Source organism: Glandiceps talaboti, chromosome 7, assembly GCF_964340395.1.
Source record: "Glandiceps talaboti chromosome 7, keGlaTala1.1, whole genome shotgun sequence".
In the NCBI taxonomy this organism is placed as follows: Eukaryota; Metazoa; Hemichordata; class Enteropneusta; family Spengelidae; genus Glandiceps; species Glandiceps talaboti.
In genome coordinates this window covers 7,038,702-7,065,992 of record NC_135555.1, presented here as the reverse complement: position 1 = coordinate 7,065,992, position 27,291 = coordinate 7,038,702, and the positions used below count along the sequence as shown (strand labels likewise).

The 27,291-nt window shown below is 35.1% G+C and overlaps 1 protein-coding gene across 1 annotated transcript in view; it reads right to left on the bottom strand.

The window, feature by feature from the left end:
- Positions 1–27,291, bottom strand: part of LOC144437191 (sushi, von Willebrand factor type A, EGF and pentraxin domain-containing protein 1-like) — a 47,320-nt gene that overhangs the window by 12,502 nt on the left and 7,527 nt on the right. Inside the window, exons 4-17 of the mRNA XM_078126077.1 lie at positions 25,807–26,049; positions 24,072–24,278; positions 22,064–22,264; positions 21,177–21,431; positions 20,025–20,264; positions 19,069–19,275; positions 17,105–17,698; positions 16,271–16,441; positions 14,571–14,732; positions 13,821–13,982; positions 3,646–3,855; positions 2,845–3,051; positions 1,747–1,860; positions 793–927 (exon numbers count right to left, since the gene is read on the bottom strand). Of these exons, the coding sequence (XP_077982203.1) occupies positions 793–927; positions 1,747–1,860; positions 2,845–3,051; positions 3,646–3,855; positions 13,821–13,982; positions 14,571–14,732; positions 16,271–16,441; positions 17,105–17,698; positions 19,069–19,275; positions 20,025–20,264; positions 21,177–21,431; positions 22,064–22,264; positions 24,072–24,278; positions 25,807–26,049 (3,108 nt within the window). The remainder of the gene's footprint in view (positions 1–792; positions 928–1,746; positions 1,861–2,844; positions 3,052–3,645; positions 3,856–13,820; positions 13,983–14,570; positions 14,733–16,270; positions 16,442–17,104; positions 17,699–19,068; positions 19,276–20,024; positions 20,265–21,176; positions 21,432–22,063; positions 22,265–24,071; positions 24,279–25,806; positions 26,050–27,291) is intronic.

The window sequence follows — 27,291 nt, the reverse complement described above, 5'->3', positions numbered from 1 at the left end:
GATTGAGCAATCGATCGAATGATTGATTGATTGACTGTCTGACTGATTGATTACAGTTTTTAAGGTAATTTGCTACTTGTGAACTTGAATGTTGCCCTTCAATCAAACTTTACCAAGCTTAAAAGCAGCCATCACTGAGAATTAATAACAATGGACAGAGAGTTTTAGAGTAGATGGCTGGACAGACATGCTATCCATTTGCCTTTTTAGAAGCTGTCACTATATACATGTATAGCTACTTATTTTTATGTCAATGCAATTGGTACCAGTATATGATGGCAAATGATTACATTCAATGTAATTATACCAGACTTAGTATATGATGGCAAATGATTACATTCAATGTAATTATACCAGTATAGGATGGCAAATGATTACATTCAATGTAATAATACCAGTATATGATGGCAAATGATTACATTCAATGTAATTATACCAGTATATGATGGCAAATAATTACATTCAATGTCAAATGATTACATTCAATGTAATAATACCAGTATATGATGGCAAATGATTACATTCAATGTAATTATACCAGTATAGGATGGCAAATGATTACATTCAATGTAATTATACCAGTATATGATGGCAAATGATTACATTCAATGTAATTATACCAGTATACGATGGCAAATGATTACATTCAATGTAATTATACCAGTATACGATGGCTAATGATTACATTCAATGTAATTATACCAGTATATGATGGCAAATGATTACATTCAATGTCAAATGATTACATTCAATGTAATTGTACCATGATGGCAGCTAAGTAAACATACTTACGTTCATAGCAGTTGGTACCAGTATAGGATGGTTTACACACACATGTATAGGAATTGACTTCATCTATACACTCCTTGAAATTACGACATGGACTTAAACTCAAACACTCATTTATATCTTCACTGCAGGTGTCACCTATAGAGGAGAAAAGATACAAAAAATCCACTATCATTATTGACAAAAACATAAGTAAGCAAATTTAATTGCTATTATCAACCAGGAGTAAAAATATCACTGTTGAGATTCGAATTAGTTAATTTGTGTCACAAAGGGTGTCACTAAATGCCAATAAATGTAACTCTTGTTATTATTAGATGTAGCAGAGCAAGCAGTGGAAACACTTGAATGAATAATATTTATAAGTTATAACTCCATACTTTTACTGTAAACAGACTCTGTTTGATGCAACCACACAGAAACCGTGATAAGATACTGCACATTGGCAAGTAAAAACTTACGATAAAATTCAGGTGTATAATTATTACTTATAAGAATATAAACCAAGTGTCCATTAGCTTGTAAAAACTTACTAGAACAACAAGGATTACTTTAACTAGTAAATGTAAGTACTACAAGAGTAACGAAGTGATAACACTACCGAGCAAGTACTCTCACGTATAATGAAGAGAACATTAGCTTGTAAGTACTTATACAATTATAACCATGTGTATATTAGCTATCAAATACACGTGCCAGCTAGCAAATACAAGTAAAACTTGGTGTAATAAAAAGGTACATTGTAAGTGATTTCAAGTATAACCAGGGGTATATCTACATGACATTATGTATAAAGTACTTTGAATTAGCTACTTCTTACTTACAAGAATAATCAGAAGTACATTAGCCAGTAAACCTGTATCAGTGTTATCAGGTGTATAATTTATGCAAATTAGCCTATACTGACACCTCCCTGTGCAACAGGGTGTACATGTAAATTAGCTAGATAACACTTACCAGTATAACCAGGTGCACATGTGCAGATAAACTGATTATGAGCATTTTCACATGTGGCTCCATTTTTGCAGGGATTGGACAAACATTCATCTATGTCATCTTCACAGGTCGTTCCTAGTATAGTAAATTGTAACAACATATCAAAGGTTAGTTTTGTCTTCAACACTTCATAATGCAGTATTAAATTTGAGTATGACAATTTATGACAAAACTGACTATTTCACTACATGGCTGGGCCAATGCTACACGGTTATCAATGATTCAACCTGAAAAAGTCTTCTAAGGTTTGAAGATATGAACACTAACATTAATTTAATTCAACATACTGTTAACTGATGTGTGAAAAATGGTCCTACATGTACAGTTCACTGGCAAGTTCATAACATCATAAATAGCGTTGTCTACTCAAAAGAAATATTGGTCATGCTTACAACGTATGTACCATAAACTGTCTGCAGCATGTCTGCGATAATTGACCCCGAAGGTCAAAGTCAATGTCAAAGTCACGGTCTTAACAAGAGCTTACATTTGATATTATGGTGTAGACACTTGAATGGTGTCTCAATGTACTGCAGTAACCATTTTTAAGTTATGCAGTAAATTATGATTTCTTACTTCAAATGTGGCTAGTACCATTCAGATTGAATGAAAGGATATGAGCAGCAAAATTAATACTTGAGTAAAATTCTTTTCTCTTACGTTACCTTTGAACATGATTTAAAAAGAAATTGGCATCTTTTAACTACAACAAAGTGTCTGTGATATGCAAGAAATGGCTTAACTTTGATAATTGATCCTGAAGGTCATGGTCAAAGGTCAAAATCTTCAAAGAAAACTAATACTTGAATGGAGTTTCTATGTATTACTGTTTTTGAATTATGCAGTAAAAATGTGTATTCAACTACATGCATGGCCACAATTTAGTCAATTTTGCATTATGGAGTAAAACAAAGTGACATTTATATGTCCCATGAGTTATGTCACCTTTATACTAGATTTGAATGAAATTGGATATTGCAGGTCTGAGAACTGACGTATATGGATGGATGGATGGATGGAACCCACTGTAAGAGTCCTCTCTTTGGTATAAACAGTTACCTCTGTATCCAGAATAACAACTACAAGTTGTTATTACACATACACCATTTACGCAACCATGACATAGACCTTCGTGTGTTTGACACACATCACCAGTGTAAGCATCGCGACAAACACACTCGAAGGCATTTACCAAATCTATGCATGAACCACCAGCTTTACATGGATTACTTGCACACTCATCAATGTCTCGTTCACAGTTATCACCTATGAAAGAAGAGGAAATTATTGTTATGATTCACTACTGTGATACCAATTAGCAAAAATACATAACTGTGCTAGTTGGTTACACACTGCAAGCTTGTTGAACAGATATAATATCCATCATGAGGAGAAATTATATAAGGACACAATGTACATACAAGTACATGTAGGCGGACGTAAAATAGTATTCGCAGGCAGTGATAAGAAGACAGTTGAAAGTTATTTATGCAACCAGAAATGTAACATAGCGACCATTTATATGACATACCATGAAGCAAAGATCATAATTATGCAGTCAGGTGTGAAATGGCTGTGGGTGATAAAGATGATACATAACCACGCATTTAGAGCAAAAAGTCAGCAAGATATCTGTAGGCAGAAATGGCAGCTACTTATCATTCAAACTTTTACATTTTGTGCATTAAGCCTATTCTAACATTAATTTGATGTCAGAGTTAATATAAAATATACATTAAATATGTAACTGTTGATAAAATATTGCAGCTGCATGACATTGTATTCATTCATATTATATATATACATACATTAAAAAAAAAATTTGGTTAAAATTCACAATAAACTTAATTATTGACTGACCTTCATAACCAGGTGCACAGGTGCATGTGTAACTGTTCACACCATCTGTACATGAAGCCCCATTTAAACAGGGATTTGATTGGCAGTCATCAAAGTTTACTTCACAATGGTTCCCTTGGTAACCAACAAGGCAACCGCATGAATAGGACCCTATGGCATCGGTGCAGGCTCCACCATTTTGACATGGCCCTGATTCACATTCATCAACAACTACAAAAAATAACAATTCAATATTATTATATCTATTTTCCATAATGCAATGCCGATATCACCTTTGAAAGATTGGTGATTTCACAACTATAATCACGATGAACAAAGTTTTCATTTGTTGAAGGCTAAATATATACTGTATAAATCAAATCAATGAGGTTTTTTTTTCTGTTTGTTTTTTTCTTTCTTTTTTTTTTAAATAAAATTTTTGTGCTGGGAATTCGTCCCAGTGATTTTCTGTTATGCAGACAAATGCACACAAACACACACAAATGCTACAGAGATCCATTCGGGTTTGGGACTACATGACAGGCTATATTGCATGCTCTATATCACGTTGCTATGGAACTGAAGAGGCCTTCCCAGTCAGTCCACAGGCTATCCCAGAGTCACCCAGGCCCAGCAAACATAGCACCTGCGGGCTCCGCTCAATGAGGGTTTCCATTTTCTCAGAATGTAGGGAACTCTATAAATAGTATGTTCTTTATCAGGCACACAATGAAAGAAATGCAACTATGCAGATCACATACAAATGAATTAACACAATCTTTTATTTATATTTGGTGTGATAATTTCATATCATAACCTGCTAACCTTCAGCACTATAATAATAATTGTTCATTCTTCTTTTCGATGATAATCTATTTCTTATATGCTATATGCTGTGAATGTTAATCTTTATGGTCCAGTTATGACTTTTATGGACCACGATTTTACACCGGAAGGGCTCGACTTTTAGGAGGGCCCATGAGCCATACTACCAAGGTCTGCAAAATCCATATTCAGGCCATAAAAGTGTTCGCGGTAAAATATCATTTTATTTGCTAAAATGTAAAATAGTGACGAAATTTACAAACAAAATCCCTACGCGAACAGATATCAATGAGTGCGCCACTTGCCATATTTGGGCAAACTGTACCGGGATGTGATATGAAAAATTATTGCCTGGCAAATAGTTGTGCACGCTCTCCATTGAACTGCATTAGAGTGATGCTGGGTAATGATAACACAAATTTTGGACCATGTTTTGAATGATGCAAATGTTTGTTTTTATGCACTTATTTATTTTATAAGGGGAATTATAGGGACTCAATTCATACATGGGACTTTACAACCTTCCATGAACTGTGGGGATTATAGGAACACAATTCATACATGGGACTTTACAACCTTCCATGAACTGTGGGGATTATAGGAACGCAATTCATATATGGGACTTTACAACCTTACATGAACTGTGGGGATTATAGGAACACAATTCATACATGGGACTTTAAAACCTTACATGAACTGTGGGGATTATAGGAACACAATTCATACATGGGACTTTACAACCTTCCATGAACTGTGGGGATTATAGGAACGCAATTCATATATGGGACTTTACAACCTTACATGAACTGTGGGGATTATAGGAACACAATTCATACATGGGACTTTACAACATTCCATGAACTGTGGGGATTACTGGGACGGAATTCATACATGGGACTTTACAACGTACCTTACATGAACTGTGGGGATTATAGGGATGCAATTCATACATGTGACTTAATAACCTTACATGAACTGTGGGGATTATAGGAACGCAATTCATATATGGGACTTTACAACCTTACATGAACTGTGGGGATTATAGGAACACAATTCATACATGGGACTTTACAACCTTCCATGAACTGTGGGGATTATAGGAACGCAATTTATACATGGGACTTTACAACCTTCCATGAACTCTGGGGATTATAGGAACGCAATTCATACATGGGACTTTAGAACCTTACATGAACTGTGGGGATTATAGGGACTCAATTCATACATGGGACTTTACAACCTTACATGAACTGTGGGGATTATAGGAACGCAATTCATACATGGGACTTTACAACCTTACATGAACTGTGGGGATTATAGGGACTCAATTCATACATGGGACTTTACAACCTTCCATGAACTCTGGGGATTATAGGAACGCAATTCATACATGGGACTTTACAACCTTACATGAACTGTGGGGATTATAGGGATGCAATTCATACATGGGACTTTACAACCTTACATGAACTGTGGGGATTATAGGGATGCAATTCATACATGGGACTTTACAACCTTACATGAACTGTGGGGATTATAGGAACGCAATTCATACATGGGACTTTACAACCTTACATGAACTGTGGGGATTATAGGGATGCAATTCATACATGGGACTTTACAACCTTCCATGAACTCTGGGGATTATAGGAACGCAATTCATACATGGGACTTTACAACCTTACATGAACTGTGGGGATTATAGGGACTCAATTCATACATGGGACTTTACAACCTTCCATGAACTGTGGGGATTATAGGAACGCAATTTATACATGGGACTTTACAACCTTCCATGAACTGTGGGGATTATAGGGACGCAATTCATACATGGGACTTTACAACCTTACATGAACTGTGGGGATTATAGGGACTCAATTTATACATGGGACTTTACAACCTTACATGAACTGTGGGGATTATAGGGATGCAATTCATACATGGGACTTTACAACCTTACATGAACTGTGGGGATTATAGGGACGCAATTTATACATGGGACTTTACAACCTTACATGAACTGTGGGGATTATAGGAACGCAATTCATACATGGGACTTTACAACCTTACATGAACTGTGGGGATTATAGGAACGCAATTCATACATGGGACTTTACAACCTTACATGAACTGTGGGGATTATGGGTCGACGCAATTCATACATGGGACTTTACAACCTTCCATGAACTGTGGGGATTATAGGAACACAATTCATACATGGGACTTTACAACCTTCCATGAACTGTGGGGATTACTGGGACGCAATTCATACATGGGACTTTACAACCTTACATGAACTGTGGGGATTATAGGGACGCAATTTATACATGTGACTTAATAACCTTCCATGAACTGTGGGGATTATAGGGATGCAATTCATACATGGGACTTTACAACCTTCCATGAACTGTGGGGATTACTGGGACGCAATTCATACATGGGACTTTACAACCTTACATGAACTGTGGGGATTATAGGAACACAATTCATACATGGGACTTTACAACCTTCCATGAACTCTGGGGATTATAGGGATGCAATTCATACATGGGACTTTACAACCTTCCATGAACTGTGGGGATTATAGGGATGCAATTCATACATGGGACTTTACAACCTTACATGAACTGTGGGGATTATAGGAACGCAATTTATACATGGGACTTTACAACCTTCCATGAACTCTGGGGATTATAGGAACGCAATTCATACATGGGACTTTAGAACCTTACATGAACTGTGGTGATTATAGGAACGCAATTCATATATGGGACTTTACAACCTTACATGAACTGTGGGGATTATAGGAACGCAATTCATACATGGGACTTTACAACCTTCCATGAACTGTGGGGATTACTGGGACGCATATTAATTCATACATGGGACTTTACAACCTTACATGAACTGTGGGGATTATAGGGACGCAATTTATACATGTGACTTAATAACCTTCCATGAACTGTGGGGATTATAGGGACTCAATTCATATATGGGACTTTACAACCTTACATGAACTGTGGGGATTATAGGGACTCAATTCATACATGGGACTTTAGAACCTTACATGAACTGTGGGGATTATAGGGACTCAATTCATACATGGGACTTTACAACCTTCCATGAACTGTGGGGATTATAGGGACGCAATTTATACATGGGACTTTACAACCTTACATGAACTGTGGGGATTATAGGGACGCAATTCATACATGGGACTTTAGAACCTTACATGAACTGTGGGGATTATAGGAACGCAATTCATATATGGGACTTTACAACCTTACATGAACTGTGGGGATTATAGGAACGCAATTCATACATGGGACTTTACAACCTTCCATGAACTGTGGGGATTATAGGGACGCAATTTATACATGTGACTTAATAACCTTCCATGAACTGTGGGGATTATAGGAACGCAATTTATACATGGGACTTTACAACCTTCCATGAACTGTGGGGATTATAGGGACGCAATTCATACATGGGACTTTACAACCTTACATGAACTGTGGGGATTATAGGGACGCAATTTATACATGGGACTTTACAACCTTACATGAACTGTGGGGATTATAGGGACGCAATTCATACATGGGACTTTACAACCTTCCATGAACTGTGGGGATTATAGGGATGCAATTCATACATGGGACTTTACAACCTTACATGAACTGTGGGGATTATAGGGACTCAATTCATACATGGGACTTTACAACCTTCCATGAACTGTGGGGATTATAGGGATGCATTAATTCATACATGGGACTTTACAACCTTCCATGAACTGTGGGGATTATAGGGACGCAATTCATACATGGGACTTTACAACCTTACATGAACTGTGGGGATTATAGGGACTCAATTCATACATGGGACTTTACAACCTTCCATGAACTCTGGGGATTATAGGGATGCAATTCATACATGGGACTTTACAACCTTACATGAACTGTGGGGATTATAGGGACGCAATTTATACATGGGACTTTACAACCTTCCATGAACTGTGGGGATTATAGGGACTCAATTCATACATGGGACTTTACAACCTTACATGAACTGTGGGGATTATAGGGACGCAATTCATACATGGGACTTTACAACCTTACATGAACTGTGGGGATTATAGGGACGCAATTTATACATGGGACTTTACAACCTCCCTCACCAAACTGGAGGGCTAAATAAGCTCTCCGATAGCTATCCGATAGCTCTCAAAACTGAATTTTGGTGAAAAATAAGCTTTCGATAGCTATCACAGCTATTGAAGGCTAAGCTGAACAGTCATTGATGGCTAAGTGAACAAGATGTGAAGGCTAACCCAAACCTTCATAGCTATCACAGCCATTGACTGGTAGACTATGAAGGCTAAGTCAGAGGGCTAAGGTAAAAATTAAGCCTCCGATAGCTATCACAGCTATTGAAGGCTCATTGAGAAAGATGTGAAGGCTAAACCCCCTTATCCTTCGAAGCTATCACAGCCTTCGATGGGTAAGGTAACAAGTTGTGAAGGCTAAAACAGGCATCCACATAATAGCTATCAGAAATATTAACAGCCATATGTGAGCAAAGTAAAAAGCAAGCCATCGACAGAGGCATGAAGAAACATTGACTGATATAAAGCTCTGGATAGAACTTGAAGGTGTGAGTTGTTGGCACTTAAAGTGCAATTACCAATTTGTACAAAAGTCCAGCCTTGTCAATATGACAGTAAAGAAGTCATTAATTACCAACAGAATTTGAATTTTAAACCCATGTATTTTCATAAATTGGACTAATGAGTTGCGATTCATCTAGTGTAATGTAAGTGTTTCTCAAAAAAATAAAAAAAATAAAAAAGGAACTACAAGCTATACCCTCCCGCCTATAAAAAATCTTATAATCTTAAAAAAATGTTAAAAAATAAAAATAAAATGGAACAAGTTAAAATAAAATGTTAAAAAATAAAAATAAATTGGAACTACAAAGTACCCCCCCCCCCAACGCCTGTAAAACAATCTTCTAGTCTTAAAAAAATAAAATAAAATAAAATAAAAATAAAATGGAACTACAAGGTACCCCCCCCCCCCTTTAGAGCAATCTTCTATCTTCTAGAGTCTCAGCATTTTGCCATGGACTAGAAGTAGAAGCTTGAAGACATTCATGCGTTTCGCTTGATCAGTGTTGCTTTTGCTTGATCACTGCGCTCATAAAACCAAATTATTCGCAACAGGCATCATTTTAATACGGTGTAAGTTCTCCGTGAAGGCTGTCATTATAATGAACATGCGTACGGTGGATGAGCAGAGGAGTTTACATTTAACAAACAACCAAACTGGTCATTGACCGTTAACCTTATGTAACATGTGTAAAGAGAGGGAAGTTTGGTTGACCAAGGTAGATCTCTTAGGAAATGACATGCCTATAGCAGCAACCTTAAAATGTGAATTCCCTGTCAAGTAACTCGATAACAGCGGGAAATACGTGTTTATTTCTGAATTTTACGACGGGATTGTGGTGTTCCACTCGCCAAAGTGACCAAGTAAGTAATATTTACTCAGTATTGCATGCCTTGTGCAGTCGTGAAATCCATGATTAACTGCTTTATTTTTTTCTTAGCCTTAATGTAGAATTACTTTGTCACTGTCTAAATTTACTGAACCTTTTCTGAGATTTCCTTACACTGATTGCCATGAACAGCACAGTAGATCCTAGCTCTTGAAATATGCACTCTGAGAACTCTGACACATAGACTGAGATGTGTCAAATATGGCAGTGAATGCATACTTTTTCTGTATTTTATTTACTTATCTTTGTATGCTTTACCATGCTCGCTAAAGCATGATGTTACATAATAAAGATTGATTGATTGTAATACTTTAAGTTTTTACACTCTTTATGGAACGGTGTTACGATGGCCTATGTAATATTTTTTGTGCAATATTAGTTGTGTTTTCTCTAAGCTTAGAATAGAATAGAACAATCAATTATAGTCTGACATGTATGAAAGTAACACTTCATTGTAGAAGACACTGAACAAATTGTATGTCGAGTTGTAACTGGCACTATAATTTTGTCTGTTTATCTCCACAGGGTACAAAGTCCATGAGACCACTTGTGATTCTAACAGAACACCCTGTTGAGTATAGTGATGTAAAAGTTAGTTCTGTTGGTCTGTTCGATGCAGAAAATAATGCTGCTAAAGCTAAGGATTATCTTGGTGAGTTGATTTTAATAATAACTTGTGTGGTCACCATACATGAGTGGAACAAATAACACATTTGTAAGTGACTTGATGAATTTCTAACAAACTGTTAATCTTGCTGCATCATAGCAAAATAATTCTTGATAAACAGTGAACATTAAACAAGTAGAGATGGGTGGGGTGGGGGGTTGAGTATGAAATTCTTTGAATCTTCTCCTTTTACATGTTATATGTAAACAATGTGAATGATTTAACATTAAGAGTTGATTTTTTGAGCAAACTACTTCAATGCCAACTCCTCATTTAGGTAGATTGTGCTGAAAGTTGGAGTGTATAACCACAATCTTGGTGTGTATTGTGAAATTAACGGTTTCTAGATGACAAGTTATATGTTTAACCTCAAATTTAAACATGAATCCTCCTTTATTATGGAAGAATTCTGGGAGAGTCTGTGTTGACACATTAAGATGTGATTTAAAAAGTGTATTACTGCCTGAGGTTTCATATATCTTGCATGTATTTTCAATATATTTCAGGATCGCTCATGAATTCTGTTCTTGGCCTTGTATTTACAAGGCAAGAACTAATGAATAGCTGTGGTGTCAGGGTTTAAGGAGAGGCAAGGAGCGGCACAACTTACCTGTCCTAGATGTTCATAATATTGATACAGTCAGAGGTATGTTATATTTATATATATATTTATATAAAATTATGATAGGTAATTTCTAATAATATTGCAAATCTTGTATCTGTGAACTGATCTTGTTACAATATATTTTTTCAAAATGAACAATTATTTCCTAAATGTACCACATACAATTCATGAAATTAAAACAGCAAGTGGAATGTATTTGGCGTAGTTGTACAAGAAAATGTACCACAAAATTACTCCATGTGCCTACATGTACATGTATCAGCAGTTTCTAAACTTTTGTGTATACTTACATACATTGGTATCATACTCTTGAGTGATTATATATATTTTCTTTTTCTTTCAGTGTACCTTGCTGCAAAAGCTAAAGATACAACTTGGACGTGATGCCTAATAAAACTTCCAATGAAAAAATCCCAGCAGAGGTCGGTAATTCAAAATGGTACTGAAATGCTTTAATTTAAAAAAAAAAGTAAATATAAAGAGGAAAAAAATTGACCCCCCCCCCCCCCACCCAAAAAAAAAAAAAATCTAGCATATTGGTGAGATTGTTCATGAAGACATATGAACTTTCAATGAGTTTCAGTGCCTAATTTTGAAATACTGATCTGTGTTCAATACTGATAATAAGTGACAATTTTGTAACATTCATTATTTTGAGAAAATGTTTCAATGTCTTCTTCTGACTTATTGAACTATGGTACAATATTGATTTCCAATTACATTATTTGTAACTTTTGATTGTCTTATTGAGCTGTTGTTCCTTATACTGCCTCTCCTGACATTTATATTTCAAACAACGTCGATTCTGATTTTCAATGGTTCCTATTATCAGATATGTGTTGCACCAATCTAATTTTTTTTTAAAATGAAATAAATGTAGTATTATCACTTAAATTTGTTTCGTTTACAGTGGTATATACTTTTGTATGGCTTCTACTTACAGAACTTTGTGCATTTTGGTGAAAATATTGTTTGATAGTCAAGGTATTTGTAGCTATTTAAAGATCCCAGCTAACAATCATTTACTAAGTTGCTAGTGCATATTTCTCTACTACATCTTGATGGTAAGAGTGGTTGCTATCCAGTTTATTATTGAAGCATACTTGGCTTGCAACTGACAGACACTCGTACACTCAAGGTTGGATATTTTGACAAGTACAATAACTTGAACAGAATATCTATCAGCAGGTACATGATAGCTATCAGATGGTAAGTAAGCCTTCTCTTATCATAGTTCATGCTCTGAGAATAGCTATCGGAAGGCTAATTCGTGTTCTGAGAATAGCTATCGGAAGACTTAGCTATATATCTCTCGTCATGTAAAATACCCCCTAAGAATGGATTAAGCTATCGATAGGAAAATAGCTATCTACGGGTATATGATAGCTATCAATGGCTGAGCAATCCACCTCATTTACATAAAATGATAGCTATCAATGATAACTATCAATGATAGCTATCGACGGCTAAGTTAGCCTTCTCATTTAAATAATTCGTGCTCTCACAGAGCTAAGGTATAGCTATCGGAGGGCTAACTAGCTCTCGATGGCTAAGTAGATACCTGCCTCTACTGTGTCTGAGGGTTATCACCACCTTGATGATAGCTATCAAAAGTCTTCCTTGGATAGCTATCGAAGGGTAGTCTTTGACAGCTTTCTGAGAGCTAATGGAAGCTTTCCTGTTTGGTGAGGGCTTACATGAACTGTGGGGATTATAGGGACGCAATTCATACATGGGACTTTACAACCTTACATGAACTGTGGGGATTATAGGGACGCAATTCATACATGGGACTTTACAACCTTCCATGAACTGTGGGGATTATAGGAACGCAATTTATACATGGGACTTTACAACCTTCCATGAACTGTGGGGATTATAGGAACGCAATTTATACATGGGACTTTACAACCTTCCATGAACTGTGGGGATTATAGGGAATCGATGCAATTTATACATGGGACTTTACAACCTTCCATGAACTGTGATGGGGGAAATATCAATTTCAGCGAATTTGGGATGATTGTCTAAAGTGACACAATGTCATACATCATGACTTCAGAAAACATTGCCAAAGCCATAGTGGATACCCATTGAATTCTTTGATGAGCTACTAGTATTTCTTGGTGGAAATGAAGTTAAAGTTATAAACTTTAGACAGAACATTTGCACAGGTGAGTTTTTATATACATGGTAATAATTCTAAATAGCTGGAAAAAAGTGCACAACACATAAAAATACAATTACTTTGGAATGCAGCGAAGGGCTTGTTTTTCCTGGTACTATCTTTTCTTTTCATATTGACCAAAAATAAAAAATATTGTGTATTTAATTTAACAATTATGATTAATTTATTCATTATCGCTGTAGTTTTAATTTCACCTTTTAACACTCTTATATTTGTTTGTAGATTTTCCCATGCACATACTTTAATCAAACCATGTTTCAAGAGATAACAATTTCAATGTTTGAGGTAGTGCATGTATTTAATATATTTACACAAGGTTCAAACAATTTGTTACATACCTATACAATCACTTTCCTGAACTGCTCCAGTACTAGCTGTTTCCCTGTTGCCCGGACAGTCCATACAATCTGTCTGTTGACTGTATGGCTGGAAGTGATGGAGTGGGCAGGGTTGACAAGGAGATAAACCATTTGAAGAGTACTGTCCTGGTGAACACAGTGCTAAAAAAATATAATATATGACACCACAATCATCATTCAAGTAAAGACAGATCTTACAAATTTATCCTTTAGAAATCTTGACCTCAGTAAAGTTACTTTCTCTGGTTGTGTTTACACGACAACTTTTTCAAATAAAAATGCCAACATCATTTTCACTTTTACCTTCCATAAGGGGAGGTTATGTTATGTTTTTATCTGTCTGTGTGTCCATGTGTAAATTTGTTTGTGTGTGTAAATTGTATATTTGCAGACACGATATATCAAAAACTGCAGCATCAATTTCAATGAAACTTGCTACACATCTTCCATATGCTAACCACAAAGGCTAATTAGTTTATGATGCACATCCAATGAGCATTAATTAGCCATTTGCATAACTGATGATTTTTAGTAATCAGGCTGTATCTGAAGAATGCACACTTCAAATTCAATATAATTTGGAACATGATTTTCAATAATTACACAATATCTTTTAGGATGCTTGAAATTTCATATAATTAGATTACAAGAGATATCCCTTTCATCTATAACAAAGATAACACACCAAAGAAACTATAAACTCGGCTTGTGTCGTTTCAATATACTCACAGATGCAATCATCTTGACTGGTTGAGGCTACACTGACTGTGGATTTTCCATCAGGACATCTGACACAAGATAGTCCTCCTTGGTTCGTCTGATAGTATCCAACAGAGCAGTTCATACATGGTTCAAGACCACTATCAGACCAAAATCCTGCTTGGCAATAATCTGCAGAGAGTTACGTACATTATATAGAAATGTCATCATACATGTAGGCTTGATCAACTACTTACGACGGTTGTATCGAATATAGTTTAAAACTTAAAAGCACTGTCATACATCCTATCTGATGCACTATGCAGCTCACGGAGGCCTTGTCATTAGTATGGAATCAGATAGACATGCAACAGGCCAGAGGGCAATAGGCCTAGTATCATACTTTCATATGATGACTCACACACTATTGAACACATTTCACACAGAAAGTATACTGTATTTTATATCATAGTCACCATTTTATAAAAATTCTATTTTTACCTCTAATTTGCACATTGATAACCCAATCAGTTTGTCTTGAACAAACTTATATCTGCTTATCCCAGGACACCTACACAACAAATTTCAACTCAATTGGCCCAGCAGTTTTTGAGAAGATTTTTGAAGTACTTTTACCAAAAAATCTATTTTCTACCCAATTTGCATAAAAATGATCCAATCAACTTGTCTCGAACGAATCTATATCTGCTCATCAATTGACACCTATACACCAAATTTCAGGTTAATTGACTATGCAGTTTTAGAAGATAAAGATGAAAGTAGAAAAGTTGACCGACAGTCTGATGGACAACATTCACCAATGGACAACAGACACCGATGGACGACAGACGCTAACGGAGAATTAACCTAACCCTTAAGTTCTGCTCAGCTGCCACTGACAGTGGAGCTAAGACTACAAGAGGCTTCTCAGGCACACATTATCTGAACATATGGTTGTCTCAGGAAAGATTAGATTGCCTTTGTCTTGTTCGCATGGTTGATACAAATATTATTCAGTGACTGACACATGACAGATATGCTAGCTACTGAATCCCTAGAAAACATCAAAAGTGGAGTTTTTTAATGGGATGCAACATCAGGCTGTTCACCGTGATATCAAATGCTCCGATTCTTTCCATTCCAAATGTTACTATCATGACTGACACGACAGATATGCTAGCTACTGAATCCCTAGAAAACATCAAAAGTGGTCATATGAATAAGTACATTGGTTTTCTTTAAAAAAACAACTTTAATACATCTTTCCATAGAAAAAAACAATAGGAAACAACATATACCCAATTAAGTCATTGTTTGTAACTCAATAAATTACAAAGAACTAGAAAGTGTCTGAAGTTATTGTACATGCATATTTTAATTTTTTGCAAATTTATTGAGTAACATGGACTTTGTACATGTTGTTTCACAGTTTGTTTTTTTCAAGAAGAAAAACATACGAAAGTTGTTTTATGAATGAAAAGTATAATATAAATATCAATTTGGCATCCATATTTCTACTTCTGTGGATACATGACATGTATAGGTATAAACTAAGAGTCTATTTATAAGCATTTAATTACTGATATGATCATCAACCCTAACAAATATACTCCACAAGAGTTTTTTAATGGGATGCAACATCAGGCTGTTCACCGTGATATCAAATGCTCTGATTCTTTCCATTCCAAATGTTACTATCATGATAGGTACCAGATTTCCATTCAACTTACCTTTACAGTCATCCTCATACTTGGAACCAGTAGTCTGTGTAGTTTTCCCGGAGTCACATGGAATACATTCAGTTTGTGCCTCTTTCATCTGATAAAATCCCTTGGCACATGGTGTACACTGTCTTTCACCATCAAAACTCATCTCCCAGTAGGTGCCAGCAGGGCAATTAACTGTAAATTATATCATACAAATAGATTATAGGTTGATATTAAGATATGTCTGTCAAATTAAACATTACATTTGTTTCAATGGGCACGAGATAAATAAACTTCACCCTGTCCAAAATAAAGATAAAAGAAATCGTTTCATCATCTCCCTCCTCATTTTCTCACAAAGCTTCTAAAGGAATGTAAATCATCCCCATTTTAGTTCCAATGCATACTGCTCAGTGGCACAGATTCTATTTGCTAACACCTTACTACAAGCTATAACCTCATCCAGACTCAGCTGACATTGTTAAATGAAAGGTTTGTATTTCATCATTCATGAAATGTATGCCATCATTCAAAGATATACAATACTTTCTATTATGAAAAATGGTATTTATGTACATTTGTCTCAACTACAAAATGTACATGTACATACGACGAGTTCAGTCATTTTACTCCAAATAAAATAAGTCCTATCAAGGCACTGGCCTGGCAGTTTTTTGTACATTAACACGAGTTACACACACACACACATACACACAGCTTTACCAAGACTGATATTAGCACCCTTAATTTTAGTACAGTACTGTTGTAGAATGTACTACAAATATGACATTGGAAATGTTAAATCTCCAGCAATTAAATCACATAACTAACTTTTGTAAAAGTAATAGTGATACTTACTGCACTGAGCACTTTCTTGCCCGGCAGAAGCTTTTCCAATTTGACCGACGGAACAATCGGCAACAACTCCGTCAAAGCGTATAGAGGTTATGTCTGCATTCACCTGTGTGACTGGTGTATTATTTATGTCTAACTCAATGCCACCGTCAAAGTTGACTTCTTCTAGGGCATAATATGCATCTAAGATACCATAAAATACATTAATCTGCATGGCTTCTGTCACTGGATCATTAGATGTAATGATTGCAATCACAGTGAAAATCACTTTGACATTGCCGTTATTTTGCCTTTTTCTTCTATCATGAATATTCTCTACATTAGATATTGGTCTGTGTTCTCTGTGCTTTGTACGGTCAGATCTCCTTGGTCGTTTCACTTCTCTCCTGCTTATTGCAGGTGTGAAATCACCACACTCAACAGTCACATTTTCTAATTCACATGAAACATCAGGATATGATGTGCTGCAATTCCCAACATCTAAACTGTTGTAATTTTCAATAAAGCTTTGTTGAATTTCCTCCTTGGAAGTTTCGCAATCACCATAGTAATAGTGAGCTTCTGAAGCCATTCTTGCTTTTCCTGACAAGTACATCCCTGTCAGCACAAAACAATAACAATAGCATATTTAGTTAATTGTAACACAACTGTACAGTTTATATGATAATTTTTAATCCAATTTATGCCAAACAATCCATGTTAATTGTTACCTATGCAATATTCATCATTTTACTAATACTACTGCTATGTGTGGTATCTGTATGTAATTTTTTAAAGACGAGTGCAACAGGTATACATTTGTAAATAAAAACTGCAACTGTGCATATGGTCGCACTCACAGTGCACACTGTTTTATATGTTAACATGCTTTTTTGTGCTGTTTCCATAGTGATTTTGTACTACATTCTTCATTGTGATTAAAAAAACAAATACCCCAAAAGTTGGCAAAACTAAATAGTTTTATTTTGTCCTACACTGAACTATTGATCTCATCCCTAAGTGTACTTCATTGTAATATGAAAGGGTGCAGTTTATATTTGTATTGTTACAGTCTATATTTTGTTTTGTTTCTACTTGAACTACTGATGACTTCAACTTCAACCATGTCTAGCTACTACAATTGATCTGATCAGGAGTGCAGTATGATTGTATGATAGATCCCCATGATGCATGAATGCAAGTGATGTGTATTGTATACTCGGGGTATCTGTATCAAGACTTGCAGTACGTGTTCTCTGTGCAGCTGTACATAATCATCATTGAGTAGACATTTCTGTCATTATGTTTATCCGAAACAGCAAATCGCCATAAAGGATCATACTGTAGGATAATATCACATTCATGTGCAACTAATTATCACACTCATTTGCATATCATTTGCATGAACGTGTACAATAATGTGTAGTGTTGCACTGCAGTGCAAATACCACTATTGTTCATACACTGGTTCAAATATTACCTCTTATACTTGTACTGCAAATTACATAATTGGAAAAAATACAACACCCTTCCTCTTAACTCAGTACGTTAGTTATATTATGCCTCATTGTTGAACATTATTGCGCTTGTGTGTGTAAGTATACTGGGCTTGAGCATTTGTGTTATCTATCTTTTCCCGTATTCACCTGTGATAATGATTGAAAGCAGATCGGTATCATTTAAGTACTACAATGTGTCAGTGATTATACACTACACCCTGAAGGTGAAGATCAGTAGTCTTAAAAGACAGTTTGTACCTAATATGGGGGTATATTGAATGAAGTCTGACAGTATGTCAGTTTTTGAGTCATGCAGTAAATATTTATTTTTTTACACAAATATGGCTGCCATTTGGTAAACTTTGCACATATGTCATGCAACAAAGTGACATGCATATGTCCTATACGATATCAGTGCCGTTTGAATGAAATTGGATTTTGCCTGTTAAAGAAATGGCGTATTTGGACGTACAAACAGTCAATACTTACTTGAACAGTCTGGCCATGGCAAACACATATTATTTCCATCACATGTCCATTCACCTTCGTAATCACACATGTAATAGTCAGAGGGTGGTCTAGAAAATTCTGACTCACGCTGACAATAAATTTGACATACTTCCTGGTAAAGGGGTGGACTGGCATGACAAGATTTTGATCCATTCAGAGGCGGTGATGGAACGGCACACTCAAAAGCTATAAAAAAAAAAAACAATTACACACTGACTTTGATATTTAATATACTTTTCCCCTTCTACAAGTGATATGAAGACCTACGATGTCAACATTAGTCAATAATGTATTCATAACATAATCATAACAATTATGCTTTTAAATAGCTTTACTCATAGAGCGTCATATTTTGTGAAGTGATTAGAATTAACAACCACAAAATTAGAAAACAAATCATTGAATTTATTATGCAAAAGTGCAATCATGCATGTGGTGAGGCGGGATGGGGGGGGGGGGGAGGGGGGCTGAGATAAATTTCAGATGGCACCTGTGAGTTCCAGCGTGTAAAGCATGATGAGGTTTAATCATCAATATCATCACCAAGGAATCATCCATGAAAGGGTTGTGTTTCTGGTTCCATATATAACAGTCACACAACGGATTTGCTGAAAATCCAGGAAATGCTGCATTTCCATTTTGTGACCATTATAACATACAAAACTGTAAACACCACTTTTCATGCATTGTCTGTAAGATGCCTGGGATTTGAATCATAGAATGACTTTTTGAATGACTAATGTGAGAACATACTTTAGAAGCTCACATTAATCATTAGAAACCCAAAATCAGAAAGGGTGATTACTGATCACAAAAAAAGTATGCGCAGTGAATTAGCTGCAACACCTGCTCAGCTGTCACTGACAGTGGAACTAAACAGTAATTAACTTGTTTGTCTATCAAAGAACATAACTATATTTATTTGTATAACTTACATTCTAATATGACAGAGAACTGACATGTAAGAGCATGGTGTCCACTTGGGTTACACAGTACACTGTGATGTCCTAATCTGAAGAAATCTCCAGGGTCATGGCTACAGATGATGTTTTCATATGGTATGTTTCCATTTGCATCCTCAAAGATTGGAACAGGCCAGAAAACAGTATCACCAGATGAGTTAGAAGTCTTGTTGATCACATCTTGAGGACAATACTTCAAGACTGGTGGGCGTACTGTAAAACATTGACAGGTAGTAAATAGTAAGAAAGACTCACAGTATATCTTATCTTTGGTATATGTAGAAGCACAGTGCTAAGTTATAAACTGTTGGTTTACAAATGTGTGTGTGTGTGTGTGTGTGTGTGTGTGTGTGTGTGTCTATTACCAACACTAGACTGTCAGGTACAACGTGATTATACTACATCGATTCTACAGCAAGCTATCCAGCACTTACCTGTGATGTTTAATATGAAATTCACATAAAGCTGTTTGTCCAGCACTTACCTTTGAGTTATATGAAATTTACATTAAGGATTTATGTTCAGCACTAACCTAGCTGCAATGATATGAAATTTTGATAACATTGCATGTCCAGCACTATAAACCTGCAATGGTTATATGAAATTTCACTAAAGTTGTATGTCCAGCAGTAACCTGTGATAGTTATATGAAATTTACATAAAGTTGTGTGTCAGCATGCACTAACATGTGAATTTGGTTATATGAAATCCACATAAAGCTGTATGTCCAGCACTAACATGTAATGGTTATAGGTAAATTACATAAAGTTGTATGTCCAGTAGTAACCTGCGATGGTTGTATGAAATTCAGATCAAGTGTATGTCCAGCACTATCATATAATATTTATAGGAAAATTACATAAAGCCGTGTATTATAATGTTTAGTACTAACATGAATTTGGTTGTATGAAATGTATATAATACTTGACAGTTATTTTAAATTCACATAAAGCTGCAGTACATGTAAGCCCAGCACTAACCAGGTGTGATGGTTATATGAAATTCACATGAAGTTGTAAGTTTATCACTTATACTCATGATGGTAATGAAATTCACAGGTATCCAGCACATATACCCGTGATATCTACATTAAATTCATATTGAAGGTGGTTGTTTAGTACTTACCTGTGATGGTTATTTGAAATTGACATGAAGCTGTATGTCCAGCATGATCTGTAGCTTTATAGGTTAAAGTGTGAGTACCAATTTCAAATGCATGTGGACTAGCATATGGGAGCTGTGGAACTACTTCTGGCATTATTCCAGAGTTGTCCATTACAGTAGGTTTATATACACTCCAATGTAACAATCTGGTTTCCCTATCATTATCCACGTGATCAGTGATGTCTGGGGGACAAGTAATTTGTGGTGGAGTTAAATCTGCAAGGAAATATCATTGCAATTATAAATACAGCAAAACCAATTTGTTGATATTTCAAATGGGATCATGATAAGACATAGATATTTATCCTTGTTAGCTTTATTTTGAACATAGTTCATCCTTCCCCTCCCTCTAAATATGACCATCTTCCAGAACTCCCCTGAATGTCATATCTTAGTACATGTATATCTTAGACTGACAATTAGTCAGGAAGTGTGAGTAAATATCAGTAAATGTTGGTCAATAAGACATGTACACTAGTTTTTGTTTACTGATGTCTATTACAACCACCAGCAATGTATTTTTTCACAACACTGTTGAGTTTTATTCACCTGTTGACTATGCTTGTCATTACAAGCCTTAGTGCTGATGAGTACTCCTTATGACGTCATAAATCCCGTGGTCTAGGTGGGACCGGAAATACCTGAAAACTCTCGAAGTAAATCCAAAGGGAACTGACTGAAAAAATGTCATTTTAAGGTGTTTGCAGACTCTTTTTTAAAGTTTTAAAACCAGAATACATTTCACAACATGTCGAATAAATACCAAATGAATGTGAGCATTTTGAATCACCTTTAATATTACTTGAAAAAATATTGAGTTGATTAATAATTTAATCTCCTCTACTTACCTTCACATGAGATGTAACTACCAGGGTTGGTCCATTGGTCAATGTTCTGACAAGACTTTGTCTGATACCGTCCATTCTGCATTGTAAATCCATCTAAACATGTGTATACACACTGGGTACCATAATGATGTTTAGACATTGTACAATTTGCAGGTGTCACAGTAGCAAATGGTACACCAAGGAGAACAGGACAATTTACAGCTATGAAAAGATGAAGATCACAATTTGTGTAATTTGACATAGATTTATAATGTATCATTGATAGAATACTCTCACAAATGGATGCGCAATATTTTCTAGAGCCATTTATTCCACAACCTTTTATTGGGGCATTTCTCCTGGTTTCATATCATGTACACAAGTCAACTACCGAATGTCCTCAAATAAATTAGAGTAAAGGAGATATTCTGTACATTAAAGTAAACTTTTATTTTGTGCCAAAGTGTACTTCCGAATACAATGTGTGAATACAGATGATTTTTCATATCAAGATATTGTTTTATAATGCCACAAATTTCAAGGAAGGCTTGTTTTAGGCCCATAACAACATTTTAACCACAATTTTTCAAAATAATTACACTTGTTCTTCACATAGCTGACCACAAGTGAATGCATTGCAAGTACTTTAATATGTACTATATGTCATGATTGCACCATTTGTATTTTTATAGCAAAAATGGGCAAGTGTCAGAAGACAACATCACTTACAATCAAAGCTGAAAATTGTGCAAGTTTAGGTTGTTGCTTTACTTGATAGACAACAACACTTTTACAGAACATCGTCGCAAACCACGGCCTGTTTTACAGCAACGTTCTTAATGAGCCTCCCACAGGTTATTTCGAAATGTAGTGGTAGAAATAATAACTCTGGTTTGCGAGAATTGTTGCAATGACAATCCTGCTACATTCAGTCACAAAAATGCTCCTATCTAGCAAGTATTAAAAACAACAGCCTCAACTTGCCAAATGATAGATGTTGAACATTTAATCTATATGTTTAATACAGTGTTAAGGTGAACCCACCCTGTTTTCGCTGTATGTGTCAGTGGGGTATCACTATTATCCTAGGTGTCCTAGGAAACGAACTGACCTAAGCTTTGCTATTTCCATTCTCCCTTTACCTATTAACCTAAGAGTATAAAACATTTCATCTTTTTCGATACTCTAACAAATGGGTACTAAATAAATTTTAACAACCTGCCATATATTTCAATTTATGTACAATTAGTAATGTGACTTATGTAAAACTTACAGAGAAATTGTGGAGTTTCAAGATCTCTTGATTTCGACTTACAATTTGTAATATAAGTATTCATCAATTCTAAAGGTCATTGTAACATAATCATTTTACAATTAGGTTTCAATCTGCACTTCATTAAACACAAAATATTGTGTTCAAGTCATTCTTTAAATTACCTCTTCAGTTTCATAACTATTAACTACAAATTTAATGTTGCATATTGTATTTATTACCACAGTGACTGCATTGTTAAGTTTTTGATAATTACATCAATTTTATGGTAACACGTTGACCAATATATTTTATATTTCTTTCGAAGAATATTTCACAAACAAATATCATGTCTAGAATCCACTTTTACTTTTACTGCCTGCATTCATTACTACAATATTTGTTCTTGGCATATCACCCGTGTTGGTGCATGCATAAAATATGTATGTATATGTATGTATAAATTATGTTTATATATGTGTGTGTGTGTATATGTATATATATATATATATATATATATATATATATATATATATATATATATATATATATATATATATATATATATATATATATATATATATATATATATATATATGTGTGTGTGTGTGTGTATGTATATATGTATATATGTATGTATGTATATATATATATATATATATATATATATATATATATATATATATATATATATATTCAATTTGCTATTCCCCCACCAGGTTCACAAATTGATTCTAAGACTTAGTATTGAGCTCGAATATGTGATGTACACCTTACCTCTGCATTGTGTTGGTGTTCCTTGCCATAATCCAGTACCTTCACATATCCTGGAAGTTTCACCAAAGGTTCTATAGTCTGGATTACATGTAACTGTTGCATTTGTACCTAATGGATAGCTTGGCCCCTGTTGTCCCTGTTGTTGTGATGAGCTATAAGCAATGATTCCTCCTTCTCCTACGTCAGACACTGGTTGGCATGTTATTTCTATATAGAGAAGGATTAAAACAGACATCTACCAGGTTGAAAACTTTTAAAGTAAACTTAATAGGAAGAAGTGGCCAATATACTTTATACTCAGTTTGATGTGTACATGTGGAACTTTAACTTTTATAAGTAAACATTAATTCACTATTATTAAGATTCAAACTTAAAAACTCGTTGTTTATAAATTAGCCACTTAATAATCTAGGCAGTGTACATGTGGTGTGTGATTGCCAATTATGTAAAAAAAAATAATTGAAATAAAAAAAAGTACCTCCATATTGACACAAAATTCATTAAAGGGGAACACCACAGTAAATCAAGGAAAGGTCCTAAACTTGCAGTTCCTGGGAGTCATTTTATGATTTTACATGAAATTAATTTCATTCAATTACCAAGAAACCCCAAAATCAAAGTTTGAAACAGTATTTCACTTTCATTGTTCTCACAGTTGTCTGCTGTTGCATCACAATCCTCAAGTTCAGTACATATGTATGTGTTATTTGAAAATGAATATTCATGATCCTAAGTGCTTATTACCTTCAGAGAAGGTCATGAATATTCATTGTCAATATGTATATATGTCTGTCCCATGAAGAAAGAGTGGACTTCTATGAGAACAAAGAATGTGAAATAGAGTTTCAATTTGGTGTTTCTTGGTAAAAAAATGTGCAAAATTTGTGTGATATAAAGCCATGATATGACTCCAGAACCCAGAGTTTATGGAAATACCTTTATTTCCTGGAGTGGTATTCCCCTTTAAAGCGCAGTTTCAATTTTTCTTGGGTATTTTTGCTGCACATAACTCCAATATTATACTTTAATTCTGAAATATCATTTTTCATTTCAACTTAAATAGCACTCAGGTAAACTGCATCTTATGATTCAATGGGTCAGACATAATTTACTATGCACATCCTTAAATGTTGAGAACACAATGTCTAATATCATGAACCATACTTTACTGTGCCGGAAGACAATCTTTTGTTACAATTGAGGATATGCATTGATTGGCATGTGTACTACACAAGTTCAAAGATTAGGTTTCCGTTTTCAACAAATTAGAAATTTTTTATAAACTTGGTCTGTTCCACTTTAATTCTGACAATGTGAACATTATAGATGTTTAATAATTGATGGACCTTTGTATTTTTATTTTCTCGTGACCCCACATTTTTGCTATCAGGCCAAGATACTTTTTTTAAATGGCGCCCTCTATGGCCAGATTAGCAACATATCAAATCTTACAGATGGTGACAAGCATGTACAAATATGTGAACAAAAACTTGTAAATGGTGGAATTTGGGATCTGTAATAACAATAATTTATTAACCTGTAATAAATCCAATGGTTTATAACATCATTTTTCCTGTTACTTGCCATATTTCTAAGGTATTCACACTGTTATGTCTGATACATCATCAACTTTCCAGTCACATTTGTTTTATTTTTCATTCTTTTTTTTTTAAACAACCAACTGATCCATAGGTTTTGAGGTAATTATGTCTGAAATGTATAAGGTCTCCCTTACCTTCACAAGTTGGCAGATTGCCATCAGACCAAATAGCTGTGCCATTCTCGCTGAGTAAGCAAGCCATGGCTGATGATCCAGAAACCATTTCATATCCACCATTGCACTTAAAGTGACAGGAATCTCCTAACGTATTCTGGCAAGGTTCACCAGTATCATCTACATTGTTTGAGAAAATAACTCCCTTGACGTGGAATGTTGTAGCGTGAGGCACATTCAAGTATCCAGCATCACATTTAATGGCTGTAATATATTATAGAGTATATTATGTTAAAGAAGAAGAAGAAGAGGACACTTTTCATAAACTACCGAGGTGTGACAGTTTGACCCAAATCATACACCCAACTATGCACAAATACATGTATACTGACTCAGGAAGTGACACAGTGCTACCCCTACACCTATTTTTAAAAGGTACAATTAATTGTGACAGCCGGATATTGTTGGGATGTGTCAATTAAGGTCTTTGCATCCTTTGTGTTGGTTGCATTACAGTTCTTATTGTCAAGGAAATATGATATGAACATTGTGTAACATTTCTCACTCAACAATGGAGGACAAGAGTTCAGTCACATGATCCGGACCTTGAAACTACAATAACACATCAATCGTGTACTGGTACCAGACCTCAATAATGAGTGTATATACTGGAAATATCATAACCCTTACGAAAAAATAAGCCTTCTGATGCAGAAATTGTGACATATAAGTTAACTGACTAAGCTTTCAGATTTCACCATTGTGACTCAGACCACTCAGATTGTGATTACAATTCTGATAGCTGGGACCTGGAGGTATACTGAGGGTGCACTACCATGTTGAGAGATATATATTGACAATTTATTGTTGCTGCAGTCAATACAGAAAATAAAAGGGTCAAAAGATCTGTTAAATGTTATGGATTTTTGTTGTTTTCATAATCTTCAAATAGCTGATATAATATGTTACTGTACATGTAATACAACCCATAAAAAAACAAAAGACTGAACACGTTTTACTTGAATGAAGTGAACTAGGGAAAGAATGCACGCATAGAAAATTAGGTAAAAACAACAACTTTTACTGATACAAAAACAATAGTGTCTTTGATTAATGATCATACAATACTTTTGGCAGTTAACAGTCACTTGTTTGTTATAACATATGGAGTGTAAATTCTATCTGTGGAACAGAGTCAAGGGATCCAGGATCCTGTAGTGTTAACGCTTTGATAAGTTAATACCACCAATGTACATGTATATGTTTGCATCAGGGTTTGTCACATTCCTGCTTTGGCCGAAAAAAGAAACTGTGTGGTTCTGCATGATTACACTCAATTTTGGAATGGGTGGGGCAGTTACATTTTTTTATTTCAGTAATTTCATTTTTTTTAATGTGCGAGTGTCTATTATGTGTTCTGTTGTGTTCCATATGGTCTCTGTGTTACTGGTTTTTTCCATCAGATGTACAGTCATTACAGATTGGGAGATTAGTTTTATATTGCCA